This window comes from Danio rerio, chromosome 3 (assembly GCF_052040795.2).
Source record: "Danio rerio strain M-AB ecotype USA chromosome 3, GRCz13ab, whole genome shotgun sequence".
In the NCBI taxonomy this organism is placed as follows: Eukaryota; Metazoa; Chordata; class Actinopteri; order Cypriniformes; family Danionidae; genus Danio; species Danio rerio.
The window spans coordinates 7,243,554-7,265,056 of record NC_141023.1 but is presented as its reverse complement, the minus strand read 5'-3'; the positions used below and the strand labels follow the sequence as shown (position 1 = coordinate 7,265,056).

General features: G+C 34.4%; 1 protein-coding gene across 5 annotated transcripts in view; it reads right to left on the bottom strand.

The window, feature by feature from the left end:
* Positions 1-19,424, bottom strand: part of hook2 (hook microtubule-tethering protein 2) — a 58,006-nt gene extending 38,582 nt beyond the window's left edge. For 3 of the 5 annotated variants that reach the window (XR_015479659.1, XR_015479660.1, XM_087242372.1), the window contains exons 1-7: positions 19,272-19,370; positions 13,924-14,006; positions 10,096-10,168; positions 9,960-10,010; positions 8,344-8,476; positions 4,327-4,394; positions 1,668-1,730 (exon numbers count right to left, since the gene is read on the bottom strand). Coding sequence is in view for 2 of the 5 variants with exons in the window: in XM_087242372.1 (XP_087098498.1) it covers positions 1,668-1,730; positions 4,327-4,394; positions 8,344-8,476; positions 9,960-10,010; positions 10,096-10,168; positions 13,924-14,006; positions 19,272-19,316 (516 nt within the window). In the remaining 3 variants the exon portion in view is untranslated. 5 annotated transcript variants of the gene reach the window in all.
* Between the last annotated feature and the right edge of the window lie 2,079 nt (positions 19,425-21,503).

Below are 21,503 nucleotides of genomic sequence, written 5' to 3'. Positions count from 1 at the left end.
TACTATGTACTTGAATCAAAAAATAAATACAATGTACTAACTGTGGTACTAATGTATTTGAGAACACTTGTGGTGCTCTTGAGATGGGATAGGGGCTGGGTTATGGACAGGTTTGGTGGTGTGGGTAGGTTTAAGGGTGGGTTAAGGTGTAAGGGATGGTCAACAGTGTATTTACAAATGTAATTACAGAAGTTAATTACAGATGTAATTACATACCGGTATTTAATCAAGCATAAGTACTCAATAAATACATGTATTTACACAATAAGTACATTGTAACAAACTGTTAATTCCTGTGTAAGTACATATTAGTTAAGGCCACTTAATATAAAGTGGGACCTATGTTTTTTTTTAAAGCCAATAAAGTTAAGTAAAAAAAAATAACTCGCATTACATTTTTTGAAAGTAACCTAAAGAATATTACTTATTTTTAAAATGCATTATATTATTACTTTGGAAAAGTAATATCAATACCTAACGTGTTACTATAAAACACGTTACCCTCAACACTGTATACAACATTGTGTAATCAAAAATAATAAATAAAAAAAAATGTAACACCTTGCAAAATGGCATAAGACTTCAATACTTTAAGCGCCTCAAATTTATCTAAATTGATTTATCAACTTAATACTTTCCCCTAAGACAACCTGCTTTAGACGAACCTGCATGTAGGGAAGGACTATTACTCAGATTAGGGGACGCACCAAATTTTTTGACAACTGCAAACTATCAGTATTTTCAGTTTTTGTCTAATGAAGAAAAATAGAAGAAAAAAATGAGCCAAAATAAAGCATTTCATTCTCCCATTCGCCATAGTCACTGCGTAGTATGAAGCTGATACCCATTCATTTCAATGGCTAGCACTTATTAACAATTAAGTACGATTAAAATATTCAAAATATTCAAAATGCCTAGTTTCCACTCATTGGTAGGGTTCAGTACGGTTCATATTTATAACGCTTGTGCCTATACTGCCAATGGTACCCTTTTGGTAGATGTGTTTTAGACAGAACGTTGCAGAACATGACTGAAATAAAGTCTAGTGTTTGCATCGCTTACATTAAGCCTTGTGCAAACCTCTTAGTAACCAAAATAAAGTCATTGTTTGAACAGACACTGAAGCAAAGACCACACAAATGCAACTTAAACAAATATAAGTAAAAATACTTAAGATATTTAAGAAAATGCGGTTAAACATGTCTGTAAAAGCGCCATCTACCGGTATTAAACAGCTGCAGGTCAGATTTACCATCACACAGAATGAGCGCTTGTTATTCCTGAAAATGGTTATCATTTTTGCTGATTATTTTAGTTTTGTTTAGTTTTCATTTTTACTTTGTCATTTTTTTTTACTTTTACTTCAGTTAAAGTGTTTTGACAATGTTTTTTGTCTTAGTTTTCATTTACAAAAACTATCTTGTACTGCACAGACACATTTACAGATAAACTATACACGAAATTATCAGTCAATTTACATTAGGCTGCATCCCAGATACAACACAGAATACAGAACATGCTTAAAAAATCCATTCACAGCTTTTGAAAAACGATATTTTATATTTATATATATTTTTTTATTATTAATGATTAAAAAATCCATTATTTATCTAATTATTATTATTCAATTTCAATGATTATTATCTATTCCTTTTCCCAGCGCTCACCTGACTGTCGAAGTCTCCGTAGGTCTCTGGAGTACCAGGCTCCGCTGGATCTTTGGTGAGCAGCTGAAACACAGAAACATCTCCATTAAATCCACAGATCACACGATCAGTCTGCTGCTCAGAACACAAACACACGGCATTCTGGGAGAACAGAAGGAGTTTTCACAGATACGGAGACGCGGTTTCATCAAAAATCAATGGAGAGGCTGTAATCATCACTTTCATGAGGAGAAAAAGCCCAAGGCAGGACATTATTCAACAGAACCCTCAGAAAGATGACCAGACACACAAACACGGCTTTTACTCGCATTTTTTGTTGTTTATTTTTGTTGTTCTATTTTCATTTTCATTTTAAATACATTTGTAAAAAATATATATTGCTGTGTAAATTTTATTAGTTGCATTATATTGATAAATGTAACTAATAAAACTAATACATTGTAAAAGCGCTATACAAATAAAGCTAAATTGAATTGAATAAAAAAAGTCAAGTTTGACAGATTTTACATCATAGCACACTTTTTCATCTCTTAGCTTATTTATTTATTTTTTTAGTAATGATTTGAATAATTGTTTAGTCTTATTTTTTTTCAACAACAGACAAACTATATAGAAATACATGTCAATTTACAGTACATTGCATCCCAGATTTCAATGTGTGTAAATGCATGTATGCGTGTACGGTGTATGTGCGAGTCATATACTATACAGCGGCCCCTCGTTGATAGTGGGAGTTAAGCTCTAAAAATAGCCTGCAATAGGTGAAATGCGCGATGTAGTCCGCTTTATTTTTTACAATTATTATGGATGGCTTAAGGCTGTAAAACCCCTCACTACACACGTTATACACTTTTCTCAGACACACAGCAAAAAACGCTTTTCTTGCTTAGGTTGCAGAGGAATTTTTACAGCCGCGTTTTCCCGTCTCCGGAATGTAAGCAGCTGATAGCTGGTAGCGGGAGGATTGTTCCCTCTTGTTAGTAAAGCTATATTCCAGAAAGTTTGTAGAATCGATGCTGATCTTCAAGCTGTGTTGTTTGAGCACTGTGCTGATAAGCTCAAGTTAAAATTAGGGTATAAGATATAAAAGCAAGAGTGCGAAGAGCGGAGCAGTAGGCAAAGACGTCCGAACAGTAGCAAAGCAGGAAGTAGAAATCTAAAATTTCTTATATCAAGAAGCATTTTCTAAACAAGAAAAACACATTGTCTTGTTTTGAGAAATAATATGCCAATATTAAGTGAGTTTTTCCTTAAAACAAGCAAAATAATCTGCCAATGAGGTAAGCAAATTAATCTTGTTTTTTCTTTTGACGTAAGATTATTTTGCTTCCCCCATTTATAGATTATTTTGCTTGTTTTAAGGAAAAACTCACTTAATATTGGCATATTATTTCTCAAAACAAGACAATGTGTTTTGCTTGTCTAGAAAATTATTCTTGATTAGGGAATTTTTAGATATTTGGACTAGAAACAAGACAAAAGATCTAAGTAAGAAACGCATTTTTGCAGTGCAGGCATTAACATTTCCGCACTTTGCTCTCTTGATTATATTCCCTCATCTTCGTTTCTTGAAGAATCCACCCCATCTCCCCCTTTTCTCCTTTACCAGGAGGACCTCTCGTGATCTCGTACCCCCTTACATGCTCACTGACCTGGCGGGAACCCTGAGCTCGGAGATAATTGAGCTCAGGGCTCCCGCCTGGTCAGTGAGCATATAATGGGGTACAAGATCAGCTAGTTCTCTCTCAAGACAGCATGTCAGACCTGCTATTATTATTAAGCAATATCAAAGTGTGAACTCTTGAAATGTTATTATGGAGATATGGCACCTGCTAATCAATTTGGTGGGTGGGGAAAAGTGCACTCCTACGTCAGGATGCAGCGGACCTCAAAAATCACTGGGACTTAGATCCTATTTTAATATCAGGGTATTCAAAAAAAAGAGACTTGTTGTGTTTATTTCACTCCAATATGAGTGTTAAGCCTGGTTTATACTTCTGCTTTAAGTGACCGGCGTAACCCACGGCGCATGCAACGCGCGTAGCTGTGCATTTATACTTCTGCGCGCTGTCTCTGTGGGTCTGCATTAACACTTCTGAAATGCTAGTTGGCAGTGAGGTGTAAATGTTCCTCTGTGTCGAGTTTCTTCTCTGCTGTTTTGCTTTTCCTGAACACTTCCAGGATGTACAAGTGGCTCAAACTCGCTCATTTTGAGGCAGGAACCAGCGGACGTGCAACAACTTTAACTATGAGGTAAACAAAAAACAAAACTTTCCATCCGGAGCTCCTTCACGGGACTCCACACTTGTAAACAATCGCTCCATCAGGCTCGCACCATTCATGCGGCTCTCGGCTCCCGCCCAGACTCGTCAGCGCTACCAAGCCGACCAATCACAGAGCTTGCGCTACGCGTCATTGCGACGTGTAGTTATTTTTTGAGAGGTGCACGTCAGCGACACCGACGGCCACGACGAAGGGCTATGCGTCAGCGCCGTAGCATACGCCGGCGTTTGACGCAGAAGTATAAATCAGCCTTAAACACACTATACCTATACACAGTTCTGTCCAAACAGCTTAAAAAAAAGTTGATTTTCATCATAGGTGCACAAAAATCATAGGCAAAGAGGCACAGTTGTTGTACCATATGTGTTTTGTGTACCTCTTGTATTGCCGTCATCACGACGTGCTGCACCGATTCCTCCAGCATCATGATCTGCTGAATGTGCTCTGCCAGAGGAAAAGAAACACACAATCGTCACCGAATATGACAGTAATCAATGTGATTTTACACTTTCATTTTGCTCAAGACACTCCGAGCTTACTACACTTGCCTGGACCGCCCATAAAAACCTCACTATGGTGCTTTTGCTTTTACAGGGTTTCTGCAGGTTTTACCAAGTGAAATTTAAGACTTTAAAGACCTTTTTTAAAGACCATCAAAATGAAATTTAAATAGGGCTAAACCCATACGGATAAAAAAAAATAAATAAATGTTTGTTTTAATTTGCCTGATTTAAAAAAAAAAAAAAAAAAAAACACAATCTCTAATTGGTTAATTCTTAGCCACATATTTTAAATAACGTTTCAAAACAAGCAGACCCTGGTTGCATACATATTAATAATAAAAAGAAACTCTTAATAAATAAAAAGTTAATAAATGTCTGCACAAGAACTTGTTATAATATTAATTATTAATAGAGTTCTGCTTAAAGTTTTATTGAGATGTATTGCTGATGATTGCATGTGTGTTGGTAGCTTTACATGAACAAAGGGAAAATCAAGACCCATTTAAACAGGGTTTCTGCAAGTTTCAGAGTTAAATTTAAGACTTGGAGACATTTTTAAGACCATTATGAATGGAATTTTAAACCCATAAAGGGCTAAAGGCTAACGAATGTTTCAAATGGCCTAGATGGAAAAGATTTTTATTTGCCTATACATTTTTTTGATAATTTATTGCATTTAATAATAAAAAATACATCAATATAAAAAAAAAATAGCACAATGTTTTAAATATTGTGTAAACACAAGCAAGCTCTAGCTGTATCCATACACTTTACAACATATACTTTCTTTAAAATAAAAAAATGAATGAAAGTTTACCCACAACAATCTGTCCAGGTCAGTGTCCTGAGCAGTAAGTACATGGAGAACTTTTAAACAAATGTGATTTTAAGGAAAATAATTAAACCATTATGATAAAGTAAAAAATGACCTTTTGAAATAAAAAAATGTAAGTTTTATTGAGATGACCGTTGATGATCGTATGGGGTTTGGCCAGATTTGGTAGCAGTACATGAACAAAGGAAAATTAAGACCTGTTTAAAAAAAAGATTTAAGACCTACAACACAATATATCAACAAATAAAAGACTTTTTTCAAGGTCTAAAATTTGTATTTTGAGATTTAAGCCATTTTAAGACTGCAGAAACCCTTTTAATATTATTTAAGACATAGAAGACAACATTTTATTGAATTTAAGACTTTAAGGCCTAAAATTTAGTTTTTGAAATTCAAGACATTTTAAGACCCCACGGACACCCCGTTTTATTTTTTGCTTTCTTGCTTTTTTTGCAATCTATTAGTGTAATTTGTTCCACATATTTGACAGACAGCTGTCTAAAATGCAGAGCAGGGGCCTCATGTATCAACGCTGCGTACGCACAAAAACTTTGCGTACGCCAGGTTTCACGCTCAGAATCGCTCACGTTTGGATTTACTAACAATGAACTGAACGTGGGAATGTGCGCAGCTTCACGGCAGCTTTCTGGCAGGCGTATGCACATTATTTGTGCGTGTCTGTTTTATTTCCATTGGCGACTCCTAGAGGCAGTTGTGTTAAATTCCTCTCTACAAAGTGTCTGAGCCTTGCAATGGCAGCTGTATGAGACGGGTTCAGCAGGTATATAAGGTTTTCGTACCATACATTTGACCAGCTAAACATTAAAGCACAATTTGCAGCAGTCGCCTGTTTTCCCAATGTAATCTGAGCAATCTACCACACGCACATTACTATAAAGACACTATCTGAAGATGAATTTGCATGCGTGAATCAGAAACATTTCCATTCAATAAATGTGCAAATAAAATATGATGCTTATTGATATGAACTTATTAATGATTCCTACTTGTCTTTCTCGTGATAAATAGTTGGCAAAATCTGATATGTAGCGGGGGAAAAAACAAGAAAGAGTTCATCAGACGCTGGATTCGAGCCGAGTTTATGCTCGAACGTATCAATGCATGATCACATGCGTCTTACGAGTAGCGCCACTGAGACTGCTAAGCGTCCTGCAACATTTTACAGATATAAACCACACTATTTCTTTTGTTAATGCACTCAGTGCGATGTTCAGACCTAACTGTGTTAACCGCATCAGCTAAACTCTCCCCACTCTATTTTTTTCGTTTGTTATTATTTCCGGAGAACAAACTTGCAAATAACACCGCTTTTCTCGGGTCTACCTCCGAAAGCAGCACCTCCAATTCACATTCTGTTCAAATTTTCTCTTCTTGCTTGCTTTTGCCATTGCTTTTTCGTTGGGTTTTGCCATTAGCATAGTCATTAGCATATTCATACGGGGGAGGAGGCAGGGAGGGGTTTTGTGCTCGTGCATGTTGCGCTCAGTTTCACGTTCATTCGGATGTACAAAAGAATATGCGTGGGATTCGGCGTACGCAGTGTTTCATACATCTGAATTTTTTTCTGCGTACGCACATTTACAGCTTTGTGCGTACGCAATGTTTTAGTAAGATTTCCACGCAAGTCTTCGTACATGAGGCCCCAGGTGATTGTCTGAGTTTAAATGACATGTAAAGACAATTTCAACGCATTGCAGTATAATGTATTTTGTGGAAAAATACAAAAACCTTAAATGATCTAACAGCCAGAATGCATGTTTTAAGTTAGGGTGCTTTTCACAACCTGCCTTTAGTTTGATTAAATCACACTAGAGTTCGTTTCCACTTTAGGTGCGGTTCGTTTGGGCAGGTGAGAATGCAGCATTCGTACTCGAGTGCGCACCAAAAGCAGACCAAATAAGCGTACCGAGACCTGCTTGAAGAGGTGGTCTCGGTACGCTTTCAAACGAACCCTGGAGCGGTTCGATTGTGGTGAGAATATGATCCGTACTAAAACAGGTCCAACCGCAAAAAGCACTGCGCCTTTTGAACTAATCCAGCTGCCGTAGGCCGATGCGCTGTGCATTATGGGATATGGAGGAAAAATATTTGTTGACAGCGCTTTACCAACAGAGAGAGAGAGAGGGGAAGACATTACCTGATGAATCGTTGGTAATATTTCCGCAAGATGACCATGTCGCAGTTTAGCTAAATTAATTCACGCCTCCTCCTGAAGTGACGAGCGATACATTAAATACTGTTTTCCAGCCACGGCCGCGCTTCATTTCCGAAATGTATAGTTTGTCTAAAGCAGGGACACAATCAGCCAGCGCAGTCATCCCTCCAGAGTAGAGCATCATTAGCATTTTCCCGCACGTGAATTCTGACCAATCAATAAGCAGTTTAGGAAATATGTTCAACAACATCTGGCCAGTGAGAGATGTGGATTTTGTTAGATGACTGCATTTTGGTTCGTTTCAACTGGTTCGGACCAAAGCCAGCAGTGTGGTGTGAAAACGACCCAAAGACGGCAAAAGATGCAACAATGTATCATTTATTACCCTTGGTCCGGACCAAATTAAGCGAACTACAGATGTGGAAGCACCCTTAGACGCTGCTTCATGTTGTTTTAGTGTTGATAAAGTCCCACAGTCACACACAAACGTAATAATTGTCCCACATAATGTTAATTCGCTGATGGTCACACAAGAATCTGTCTAATGCCGAAAAATGCCTCCCTATCAGATCTCATTTGCCAGGATAAGGTTTTTTTAGGTGGATATTTCTCCGGAGGTGTTATTATTTAGAAAAGAAATAGCTCTGATTAGCCAATTAGGTTGAGATTTCAAGAAACCAATGGTTAATTTCATTTTTGGTGATACAAGGCACAATTTTCACAACAACCCCAGTTCACCGCTATTCATTTCCAATGGAGGAGAAGAATTCCAGCCATGACGTGACGCCGACCAAGTATATGCACTTCTTCAAGTCAGATCAGGGTCAAACACTGCCCGTGTCTTGATTTGGTGGGATCTGGGAGTGTGTGTGTTCATACCTTGCTTGCGGTCGCAGCTGACAGCGCAGCCCAGAACCAGCTGGAGCAGGCGACCCAGTTCAGTGACGTCCCCCATCTCTCCAATCAGACACACATCAGGCACATGCTCATCAGACACCTGCTGACTTAACACCTGACACACACACACAGAAACACACACAAAGCTTTTTTAATAGGATAAAAATAAATAAAATTAATTAATTAATTAATTAATAAATAAGAAGTTTTATAGGGATGGAATGTAACACATCCTGTAAAGTACATTTTAAACCCAGAAAAAGAGCGTGCATCTTGAAAGAAATGACTTCAGCCGGGTTTTCACTCACATAATATAATACAGATGCAGACAATCAAATAAATAAAGACTCAAAATACTCTTGCACCCTTTAAAAGGCAATTGCAATATGATGATTTAGTGTCCAAGAATCACTTGAAAACAGTTTGTCTGGATGTACAATTTGCAGTTATATGTTTGAGTTAAACATTACTACGGTTTTGTTCTTTAAATGACAGATGACCTTTATTTTTAAATTTAAAGTGTGCTTTTTATTTATAGAATTAATGCATAAGATCACAAAAATTATCCACGTTACCAGATATGATGTTAATTTTGAATTTTCGACAACACACACACTATATTTTAACCCCAGAAGAGCTAAGAGATCAATATCTATATTCAATCACAACAAGTGAAAACATTTATTAATCATTTTTAACAAACAAATTTTAAATACAGTGAACCCACAAAGTGTTCACAGCGCTTCACTTTTTCCACATTTTTTATTTGTTACAACCTTATTCCAAAATGGATTCAATTAATTTATTTCCTCAACATTCTACACACAATACCCATTAATGACAAAGTGGAAAAAAGAGGTTTTGAAATTGTTACAAATTTGTTCAAAAATAAAAAGCAGAAAAATTGCGTGCATCAGTATTCACAGTCTTTGCTCAATACTTTGCTGATGCACATTCGGCAGCAAACACAGCCTCAGGTCTTTTTTGAATATGATGCCACACGTTTGGCATCATATTCTGTCTTTGGGAATTTTTGCCCAATCCTCTCAAGCTCTATCTGGTTGGATGGTAAGTGACGATGTACAGCCATTTTCAGATCTCTCCAGAAGATGTTCAATAGGATTTAGGTCTGGGCTCTGGCTGGGCAACTCAAGGGTATTCGCAGAGTTGTTTTGAAGCCGCTCCATTGATATTTTGGCGGTGTGCTTTGGGTCATTGTCCTGCTGGAAGATGAACTGTTGCCCCGTTCTGAGGTCAAGAGCACTCTGAAGTATCAAGTATGAAGTATCAAAAACTCTTTTTTCACATTGTCATTATGGGGCATTGTGTGTAGAATTGGGGAAACAAATGGAGTGAATCCATTTTGGAGTAAGGCTGTAACATTAAAAACATGTGGAAAAAGAGAAGCGCTATGAATACTTTCCAGATACACTGTACATACATAAAATATAAAAAATTAACTGACTGCCAACATTCAGCATTTACAAATATTTTGTTCATTCATGTGTTTGTGTGTTTATTATTCTGATCAACTGCCATTTTTTGAGGGAAAAAATACAGTATACAATAGGGTTAATGCTGAAATAAACCACACTTACGTCATGATAATACTCCATCATGCTCTGGAGGATCTTCTTGAGGTTGCTGACCTGTCAGAGTATATATACACATGTTCACTAAAACACATCAACATACAGTATACAGTACAGAAAGACTACAACTCCAGTAAAATACCTTCAGCCTCCAGTTTGTGCCTCCATCCTCTTTTATCCTGCTGAGCCAAGTCTCATTAAACCATGTAGAATCTCTGAAGGACAAAAAAAACACTTTCCAAACTACTAATACTCAAGTAAAACACAATTACTTTCCCAACAAATGTAGTGCGGGTAAACGAATCTGTTGTAAACACTACTCCAAGAATGAGCAAAAAGTAGCCCTTAAAAGTACTCTAGAAAGAGAGAAGTGTCACGATACTGAATTACGATACTGTAATTTTAAAAACGTCAATTTCCAGCTAAGATTTGAGCACTGTTGAGCGCGTTCTTAAACACAGATGATTTGCCACTGTGCTCACAAGTTCAACAGAAATTACTGTGATTGGCTGTAAAGCTCATCAGTTCACCGCTAACAGAAAACGAGACACTGTCGTGTATGAAAGCCGCGAACAGCAGTCGATTCATCAACAGATCGCTCATGTGTCTGCTTATAAACAGACCAGCTGATCTCCACGACTATAAAACACTCCAGTGTCTGCACTGCCTTCATGGCCAATCACAGTCATTTCTGTTGAGCACATGAACACAATGGCCAATCAACGCTGCTTAGGAGCGTGCTCAACAGCGCTCAAATGGACTTTATTTAAATTTCAGTACCGATTGGTACCGTATTCAGTATAATAATTAATAATTCAGTATTGTGACAACACTAGTAGTCAGAATTAAACTGAAAATAATGTACCTAAAACCCTGCAGATAAAACAGTGTAGCTTGTCAGTGCCATACTTCTTTTTAATGGCCCATTTCCAATGAGTTGTATGACTCGGTGTGCTTTTACTTCTGTTTCCACAGTCAAAAGTTACCAAAAAGCGAACCGTACTGTAGTCATAATATTGTTTGTTCTACAATATATTGCACCAAAACATATTGTGATAAACAATATTATATTAATTTTAATACAATTTTATGCCACTAACTATAATATGCCAGAATGACAATATAATAGCATCACAATGCAAGTGCACTCTTTGAAAGAACACACAATATTTATTATTAAGAATATTTCATTTAACTACAGTAATTTTAACAGTTTAATAATCAGGCATTTGAACGAGAATGTGAAAACGCATATCCTAAAGTAATAATAATAATAAATGTTAACAAATAAAAGTGAAAGGTAAAGAGATCTTTTCAGCTGTCAGAAACCCATATGAGATTATACAGGGTGTATATGGATACACCTTAATAAAATTGGAATGGTTGGTGATATTAACATCCTGACTGTGGCACATTAGTATATGTGAGGGGGCAAATTTTTTCAAGATGGGTGGTGACCATGGTGGCCATTTTGAAGTCGGCCATCTTGGATCCAACTTTTGTTTTTTCCAAAGGGAAGAGGGTCATTTGACCCATCAAACTTATTGGGAAATTCACAAGAAAAACAGTGGCGTGCTTGGTTTTAACGTAACTTTATTCTTTCGTGAGTTATTTACAAGTTTCTGACCACCTATAAAATGTGTTCAATATGCCGCCCAATGTGTTGGATAGTCAATGCAACCTTCTTCTACCATTCTTCACACACTGATAGCAACACCGCAGGAGAAATGCCAGCACAGGCTTCCAGTATCTGTAGTTTCAGGCGCTGCACTTGTCTCTTCGAACCCCCTTAATCTTGGGGGTTGTCTCTTGTGTGTGAATGAGACGTTGCTGTGTTTAGCTTGTTTGTTGCTGTGTGTGTGTGCGCGCACATGAATGAGAAGTGTGTGTGTGTGTGTGTTTATACAGACTCTGTATAGCTGGGTGGTTTTCGGTTTTGTTTTGTTCTCCCCCTGCTCTTTAGCGGGATTGGGTGCGGCGGTAGAAAACAGGGTGGGCAGCGAGACAACAAAAGCTAGCGCTCGGGTTCGGGCTAAAACATGGCGGGAACAAGCAGGAGCGGGATACAAAATTTAGTCCCGTGCAGATCTCTACTTTAGCTGCATTCATAAAGCGTTTGTGTCTTGAGCTCGTTCTGTTTGATGTTATTTTTCTATGCGTGATTTGATTGGACAGGAATGACTGATTATTCAACTTAGCCAATCGCTGTAGACCAGCAAAAATAAACAAAAGGTGTTGACTGCAGGGGTCCGTTCTTCGTACGTGGATTACCCCAGTTAGATGGATTTGGATATTGACGATTTGACACGAACCAGGATCGTTTCGTTCTTCAAAGCTGATCTGAGAGTTGTTGTCATAGCAACAGTTCTGCTAACTCAAACCTGATCTGAAGCAGGTTCAATTCATATAAACAGGATTAGATCAGCTTAGTTCAAGCAAAGATAATACCGAAAGTATGTTCCGAATTCTGATATTTTCTTACAGTAGTAGTTATTTACACTTGGGAAAATGGTACATATTATTAAACTATATGTATAAAGTTATAGTTATTAATAAAATAAATAAAGTTATACATATTAATAAAACGTATGCAATCTGCACCCTCGAAATGAACCTGGTGGTGCAAAGAGAAAACTTATTGATATGAACTTTTTAGATCGCTTTAGTACAAATTGTGTATAATAGAAATGCACAATATGTGACTTTTTAAAAAAGAAATAAAACATTAATGCAGTCATAAACATGTTTTGATAGTTAAGATGCCGGTGATTTGATGCTTCACAATAGTTGCAGACACCTTTACCAATATGAAAATGCTTTTGTAAACAACCAGTTATTCTTTACACCGATTAAAAACGGCTACTATTATAAAGAAAATATTTTCTAAATGTAGAACTAAATACATTGATTTACATTGAAATACATGATGAATACTCTTGACACATGAAAGTGTAAAGCCTGCAGCTCACAACAAATGTGGAAGGTTATTGCGTGTCATATTTAACAAACCGTTTACTGCTAATTTGATGTAATTTTGCTCACATGGATAATTGAATATTAATCAGATGATGTCATTACTCTGCTGTGCCGTCAGCCAATCGTTGCATTGCTGATCATGATTTCGAGGATCGATAGATCTGTCCTTCACAACACACGCAGCGATCTCAGATCAGTTTATCCAGACATTCTAATCTGATTCGTTTGAAGAACCAAATTAGCGAGAGATCAGTTATCAAGATTAAAAGATCCAGGATCGTCAAATCATCTTAGATCATTTAAGCGAGGTACGAAGAATGGACCCCTGGATGAAGGAAAAAATTGCGCAGTTAAAGTACTGATGATAGCACAAAAAATGTTATCAATTGAAAGTGCACATTTATAATTAGTTAGCAAAGTACAACCCCTGAAATAATTTGAGTATTGGTAATGTAAACACTTAACAAAAGGGTTGTATTAGTTAATGTTAGTTTACTATTATGAACAAACAGATGAACAATACATTACAGTATTTTGTCATGCTTGTTGACAACACAGTTGTTTTGTGAACTGGCGGTGCATTAATTAAAGTTAACAAGCATGAATTCAGATGTTAATAATGCATTAGTAAATGTTGAACTATGATTAATAAATGCTGCACAAGTACTGTTCATACTTAGATCCCGTCAGTAAATACATTAACTAATAAAACCTTATTGTCAAGTGTAACCTTTGTATTTCTTTACTTTACACGCATGCAAATCAGTCTGTTTTCTGACTCCAGGCTGGTAAATAACTCCTCTTTTAACAGGGGAGTCTTCAGCAGCTGTCATATTTGACATATTCAGATGTGTGTTGGTGGTTTCTCAGAGTATCAGAGGACTAGAGCATCTGTCAGATCAGCTGTTAGTCGAATAGTGAACGATCCTCTACAAACATTTGCAGAACGTCACACCCATTGAAGATAATGACGTCAAACCACACACACACTCACATTTTGTTGAGCACATGTGCGATGGCCACTCCACTGGTCAGCTCATGTTTGCTTGCACACGACGGCACCTGAAACGACTGCAGCTGAAACACACAAAGGGAAAAAAAAAGTTTAAAAAGTTACAAAAACTAAAAAGATTAAAATCCATAATTCAGCATTTATAAATAACAATTTTTAAATTAAGGTTTTAAATAATTAATTTCTAAAATTAGGTAATTATGTTTGATAAAAAATAAATAAATAAAAATAAATATGTAAAAGTTATTCTATTTTCTTTGTTTTTCTACTAATTTAAAAAAGTGTGTTTTTTATATATATATATATATATATATATATATATATATATATATATATATATATATATATATATATATATATATATAAAACACATTCTTTTAAATTAGTAGAAAAACAAAAAAGAAAATAGAATAAATTTTACATATTTATTTATGCATAAATTACAGGTTAATTGATACACATCAAAAGTGTATTACAGCCTTAAAGAAAAATATATATATATATACTCATCATACGAGTACACCCACCACAAATCTCGCATTTAACTTAATATTTTCTATAGGAGCTATACAATATTATATTTGTGCATATACATTAGTTTAGTCAGTAATGAAGCCAAATCTGGAGCTTATCTAACAAAATAACTTATGATAACAGTTCAAAAATTAGCTACCCAAATTAAACATGACAAATATTAAATATTAAACAGATTTTTTTAAATATTAAATAAATCAATAGAAACAAAAAATATATACAACTTTTTTGAAAATCAAAAAATAAAGAAATAAAAATACCAAATTTAATAATAATAATAATAATATTATTAATATATATTTATTAATGCATTTTTTTATTTTAATTGTAAATGGTGAGCCATTTATAATTTAGTCCTTTTACACATTTTATTTCTGTATAAATTAAATGTGGCCACAAATCAAAAGTATATGCCAGCCTTTAAATAAAAAAAAATATAAATGTAAATGACTAAATATTAATAATATAATAAAACAATTACAAAATTGATTAAGAGACAAATCTAATAATTATTAACTAAATAATCCATAGTAATGCTTATAGTAAGTAACCTGACCAACAAAAGCAAAATATTTAACAAATAAAATTACATATTTACATTAATAGTCTTAAGCATACATTAGGGTCTTCAGTATTCTTTATAAATAAATACATATTTTTAATATTTTGATACATTTAAAAAATATATTAATTAGATTGAATTGAATAAAATAAAGAAAACATCTACATAAGTAAAACAAATGATATATGGCACTGAACAGAGACATCATTCGCCCTAATTGACTATCAGTGTATTTACAGCAAATAATAATACAAATTTTAGTATTGATTAGTTCTCTGCATAAAAACATATTTATTTATTTATTTTAGTTAGATTTTAATGTTATATCAAAAACAAACACAAAAACATATACTAATAAATATACAATAGACAATCATAAAATCTAATCAGTTTCTTAACAAACATACATTGTAAAAAAAAATACAATAAAAAAGTATACAAGCAGCAACAACACTAAAAACATTCATATATAATATTTTAGTTTGAATAAGATAAATATTTTAAAAGTTCTCCAGAAGACACCTTTTCAAACGTTTCACTTAAAATATTTCCCGAATAAAAGCGTTCTCTCATAAAAACATATGATCAGGGGCCTGTTTCAGAAAGGAGGTTAACTGAAAACTCAGAGTATTTTAACCCTGACATGAGAGAAACTCTGGGTTTTCCGTTTCAAAATGGCAGGTTTGTTAAACTCGAGAAAGCAGGGTAAGTCAAGCCTGTTTCTGAAAGAGAGGTAACTTAAACTCAGAGTCAGTTACTGTGGTAACTTACTCTGTGAATCTAACCTGGTCAGAAGCAGGTTTTATTCTCTAAACTCAGAGTTTCTGTCGGTCTCCTCCTCTTTTTTAAAGATGAAGCGGTATTTCTCGCCTTAGCCTTACGTTTCCACCCACCTATTTTAATGCTCATTTTGGATACGTGCATAAAAACGATTGATAGAAACGTCATGATGCACATAACTTTTTAAAATATGCATAAAAAACGCGCATAACTGAGTAGGATAAACTTTTATTCGATAGAAAATGTGCGCATAAACTACGATGGAAACACTTTTACTGAACAAATTACAGTATGTACATTAAAAAAAAGATCATGATCATATGATTATGAAAATGTGTGTAAATGGACAAACCAGCAGGCTGAGCACACTGTAACATGTCTTAAATATTGTTTTAGTCATTCTAAAATGCCTTTACTGTTTCAGTATTATTGTATATTATTAATTACCTCCGAACGTCTGGTGCGTGTCAAGAGTCTCCGCGTCTCATGGCTTCAGACGGCCCCACGTGTTCATTGTGTTTCAGCATTGTCTTCTGACATCGAGGCGCAAGTACATTAATTAGGCTAAATAAAGAATTAATTGACGCAGCTTCTTCTACCACAGTAAATTCTGTTTTTACTGTTGATATTTGGTGCCAGTTTAATCAGGATGTGACCATTTTTTTCTTTTTTCTCTTTGACTCGTTGGATGGAATTTTATTCGCATCTTTTATGCAATATTCCAGTTTTGAACATAAATTTATGTAATATATTTGGATGGAAACATAGCTATTGCCTACATTTTAGTTACACACAGAAGAACTGTTCTAGAATGGCTTATCCTTTTTTAATAAATAATTAAATTAAATTCACCTTCAACATGCACTGTAACTAGATTAATGGGATTATTATTCTTTCTAAAAATTATTTTTAGTACTGCTTACCTTCTAAATGTTATATTAACCTCTATCACTTGATCAATAAAAAAGGCAGACACAAGTGCACTGTTAAATCATTTAAAACTAATAAATGTATAAAAAAGTTTAGAAAAAAATATATAAACGTCACAAATTACATTACTTATTTTATTATACTTAAATATTTAAATACTTAAAAAGTGAAATTACGCATTAACTTGAGCAGCTGTTTTCCCACGCTAACCGTCTCTTCTTCACTGATGGTTGCTTCTTTTCAAATATATACACTCATATTTGCTATAACTTTGCATGAGAACATCAAGTTCAGCTGGAGAAAGAAATGGTGATCTCTTTTATAAGATATTGCCATAGTCACTCGTAATGTCTGCGCTCCATTGATAATGCCTTTTTAAAGTCACGGTGTGCGCGCTTAACTCTGAGTTGGTCTACTCGAAGTTGATTGACCCAACTCAGATCAGCTGTTCTGAAACCGAAAACTCTGAGTTTTTAATCTCTCGGTAAATCAACTCAGAGTTCAAGTTTAAACTCCGAGTTGTTTGAACCTCCTTACTGAAACAGGCCCCAGAAGTTTAAGATGGGGTCAACCCTTGGTATACGGGTATATTCATCACATTTCCGCAAACTTGATCATAGACAGTTCAGCTAAAACAAGAATACACCTTAAAGGAACTTTGACTAAAAGAACCAAAGTAAACTGTGTTAGCTGGGAAAGAAAAACATTAAAAGTATGTAAAATTGCAAAGAATAGGCTGTTGTTTATCAATACACAAACACAAACAGCTTTGGGTATCAACCATGAAATCACAAACAATACGGTTTATATTGAGAGAATTAAAGGTTAATCCTTAGCTATGAGCAGGGCCTGACGGAATCTGCACACGTTTTTTTGCTATTTCTGCAGAGAATTTTGGTAAAAGTCTGCGAATTTCTGCTGAATTATTTTGGGAGTGTCATAACTTAAAACTTAATATGTGAAATGAAATTTTTTTATTTTTTTTACTTTTATTTAATGTTTAAAATGCAAATCCAATTACACTCACTTTATTTGGTAAATAAAGCAAGTTTGTCATATAATAGATCTAGTAAAAGAAAGAAAATATAACTAAATCAGATGAACATTTTCACATTAGTCCATAATAATACTAAAATTAATAAAAAAAAATAAATAAATAACTGAATAAATATAGATTTACACACATTTACTCAAGTAAATAAACAGAATTCATGATGGGCTAAAAATCTACAGAAATCTGCGCGCGCAGATTGCGGGTGGGCCAATGAGTGACGTCGTTTCAGTGCGACATTTGCACTATTATATCTGAAGAGAATTCATTAATTTCTTCATGGGTTATTTCAGGTTTAAGTTGTTTTAAACGTGTAAAATACGCTTTTTTATAACAAACTGAAACATTTACATTACATTAAATCACATTACATGCCAAAACACAAATGTATCTTTTAAACAGATTCACACTTTTTATAGCTTTCTTGTTAGTACATTCAGAAATCAATGACATGTAAAGATTTAAAATTGAGGTAAAGTTGGTTTTATATTCACACATTCAGACTTTGACGTTCAATAAAACACTATAGTGGAATTTAAAAGTCTAACAGAGAGTATTTATAATGATATACTATTATGAACACAACCTGTAACACGATATCGATTTTGTTTACCATGATACATTAAATATTGCGTCTATAATAGCACGCAAGAAGACTTCAAAACAACATTAGCACTGTTTAATTGACTGTCAACAAAGTTGAACTTTAATGGTCATTGCCTAATATTATAATTTCACTATTTAGAATAATTAACTGCAATTATAATCAGGTGAAAGTCTGAATATGTAAAAATATAACCAACTTTACCTCAATAGAAAAATCTGAAAGGTTTACGCTTACAAAATTTGCACTTGTGTATAAAATATTTGTCCAAAAAGATCATATTAAATAAATAAATAAAAACATTTGGATGTTCATTCTGATGGTTTCATCCTAAAATAACATTTTCATATTTTAACACAACATCAGGAATTATACCTCTAGTACATTTTTCCAAAAACTTTTGGTGTATTCACAACTCCCAAAAAAAAGGGGAGACAGATCTTCAGTTTGGTGATCACAGAAGGAACAATTTACATCAAAATCTTCAGAAATAAACCTCTATAAATAAAATAAATAAATAAAAATAAATGAATAGTAGTATAGCTTGTAACATATGCTAAACTCTTAAGACCTTTGATCAGTTACGTAATGACTTTGACACAGCAAACAAACACACTCTCACACGTGCTGGACAATTGTACAAAGCACTAATAAAACCGGCTGATTGATCTAACTTACACGTGTATAATCCCCAGAAAACAGCGATTTATTTCATTATAATTAAAAGTGTGCCAAATCTGTGTGGATTCCACCTGCTGCTGCTAACAGGCTAGCGCGCTAAACACAAACAAACAACTTCGTTCTCTTTCAACACAAACAAACACCCTCTAAATATAGCTGCTTGTCAGCGGGATGGGTTTATATCTTACCCAGATAAATAAAGAGTCGCTCAGCTGATGTTTATTCAGGCTCATGGTGCCGCTTCGTGCTGAAACGCACACTAGCTGCGCTGCTAAATGCGCGCACTCGAGAGCTGGACGCGTCACCGACGCACATATTTGCACTGGCAGCGTCGTCGCCATAGCAATAGAGAGACGCGCGCTCTTAAAGTATTTAGGAATTTGATAATGTATAGGAATAACTTTCAATAATATATATATATATATATATATATATATATATATATATATATATATACAGTTGAAGTCAGAGTTATTAGCCCCCACTTGAATTTTCTTTCCTTTTTTCTTTCCTCTTTGTTTAACAGAGCAAGGAAATTTTCACAGCATGTCTGTTAATACTTTTTCTTCTGGAGAAAGTCTTAGTTGTTTAATTTCGGCTAGAATAAAAACAGTTATTTATTTTTTAAACACCACCCTACTAAAAAAACAGCTTAAACCAGCCTAGCCTGGTTGGCTGGTTTTAGAGGGGTTTTGGCCATTTACAAGGTGGTTTCCAGCCATTTTCAGCCTGGTTTTAGCTGGTCAGGCTGGGAGATGACCATCTTAAAGCAGCTTGACCAGCCTAGCCAGGCTGGAAGCCCAGCCAATACCAGCTATGTCCAGCTTAAACCAGACTGGTCAAGCTGGTTTTAGCTGGTTATTTTCCAGCCTGACCAGCCAAGACCAGGCTGGAAATGGTCTACAGAACTAAGCATCAGTTTACAATAACTTGCCTAATTACCCTTACCTGCCTACCCTGCTGAAAAATCCAGCTTAAACCAGCCTAGGCTGGTTGGCTGGTTTTAGCTGATCGACCAGCCTGGTTTTAGAGGGGTAGTTAACCCAATTAACCTAGTTAAGCCTTTTAATGTCATTTTAAGCTGTATAGAAGTGTCTTGAAGAATATCTAGTCAAATATTATTTACCGTCATCATGACAAAGATAAAATAAATCAGTTAATAGAGATGAATTATTAAAACTATTATGAAAAATAAAATAAAAAATCTGAAAAAATTTGCTCTCCTTTAAGCTGAAATTGGGGAAAAAATAATGAGGGGTCTAATAATTGCATTGTCATAATAACTGCATATATCTAGGCTATGTGTGTGTGTGCATGTGTGTGTGTAAAACTATAGAATCTAAATAAAAAATATTCAATATAAATATACCTGATAGTGTTTAAAAGCAATGGGTAAACTGAATAAAAAGTATACAGGTATTTTGTTGAAAGTAGTGATAAAAGTATATAAGAGTTTCTTGTCTGATAAAACTGTCTAAATCATTATTTATTTTTTTTATTTTGCATTAGTAATTTACAAATACAGCAAAACAGTCAACAAACAAAAATTCCAAAGATAACTGAAAATCAAATAAAAAAACCACAAAACAAAATCAAGAGGAAGACATTCACAAGACACTAAAAACAGATTCATAATATCTAACAATAGACAGAGCGTTTACATTTATACAGCGTTTAGAGACTTCATTAACAGAATAAGTTCAAGTTGACAAAAAACTTGAATAAAGGTTGGGATTTTTAATAACTACGTTTGAGGATGAAGATTTTATCTTTTCAAATAATAAAATTAACAAAATTGTAAAATTTTCACCATTTTCAAAATAACAAATAATTCATTTTGCGTTCAGTGTTATCAACATTATTTTTACTAGAATAATCCGAAAAAACGAAAAAATTGCACACTCTGACAATTAACAAATAAGTGACATAAGGATTCCTTACAGTTTTTACAAAATAAACTTTCTCAATATCTGAAAATTTGGAGAGTAAATTGGTTGAGTACATTTTATGTAAAATCTTTAATTTCTCTTACTTTATTTGAAATGCAAAATTGGTATGGTAGCAGCCATGCTTTTCTCCAATTAACCTCCCGTAATAAACAATTCCAATACTATGTCCCTCTTGGAATACCTCTTATATTTATATCATTAAATTCTTGCCTTAAGACTTTGTTAGTACATTTTTGTCAAATATATTTTTAACATTTATCAGGAAATTAAATTCTTCATTTTTTAAAATTTTACAATAGGTAAAATAACTGCACGTTAAATTTACGAGGGGATAGCTTTGATTACTGTCCATTTTTGCTTTTGATCTAGTCATGATTTATATTTATATATATATATATATATATATATATATATATATATATATATATATATATATATATATATATATATGTGTGTGTGTGTGTGTGTGTG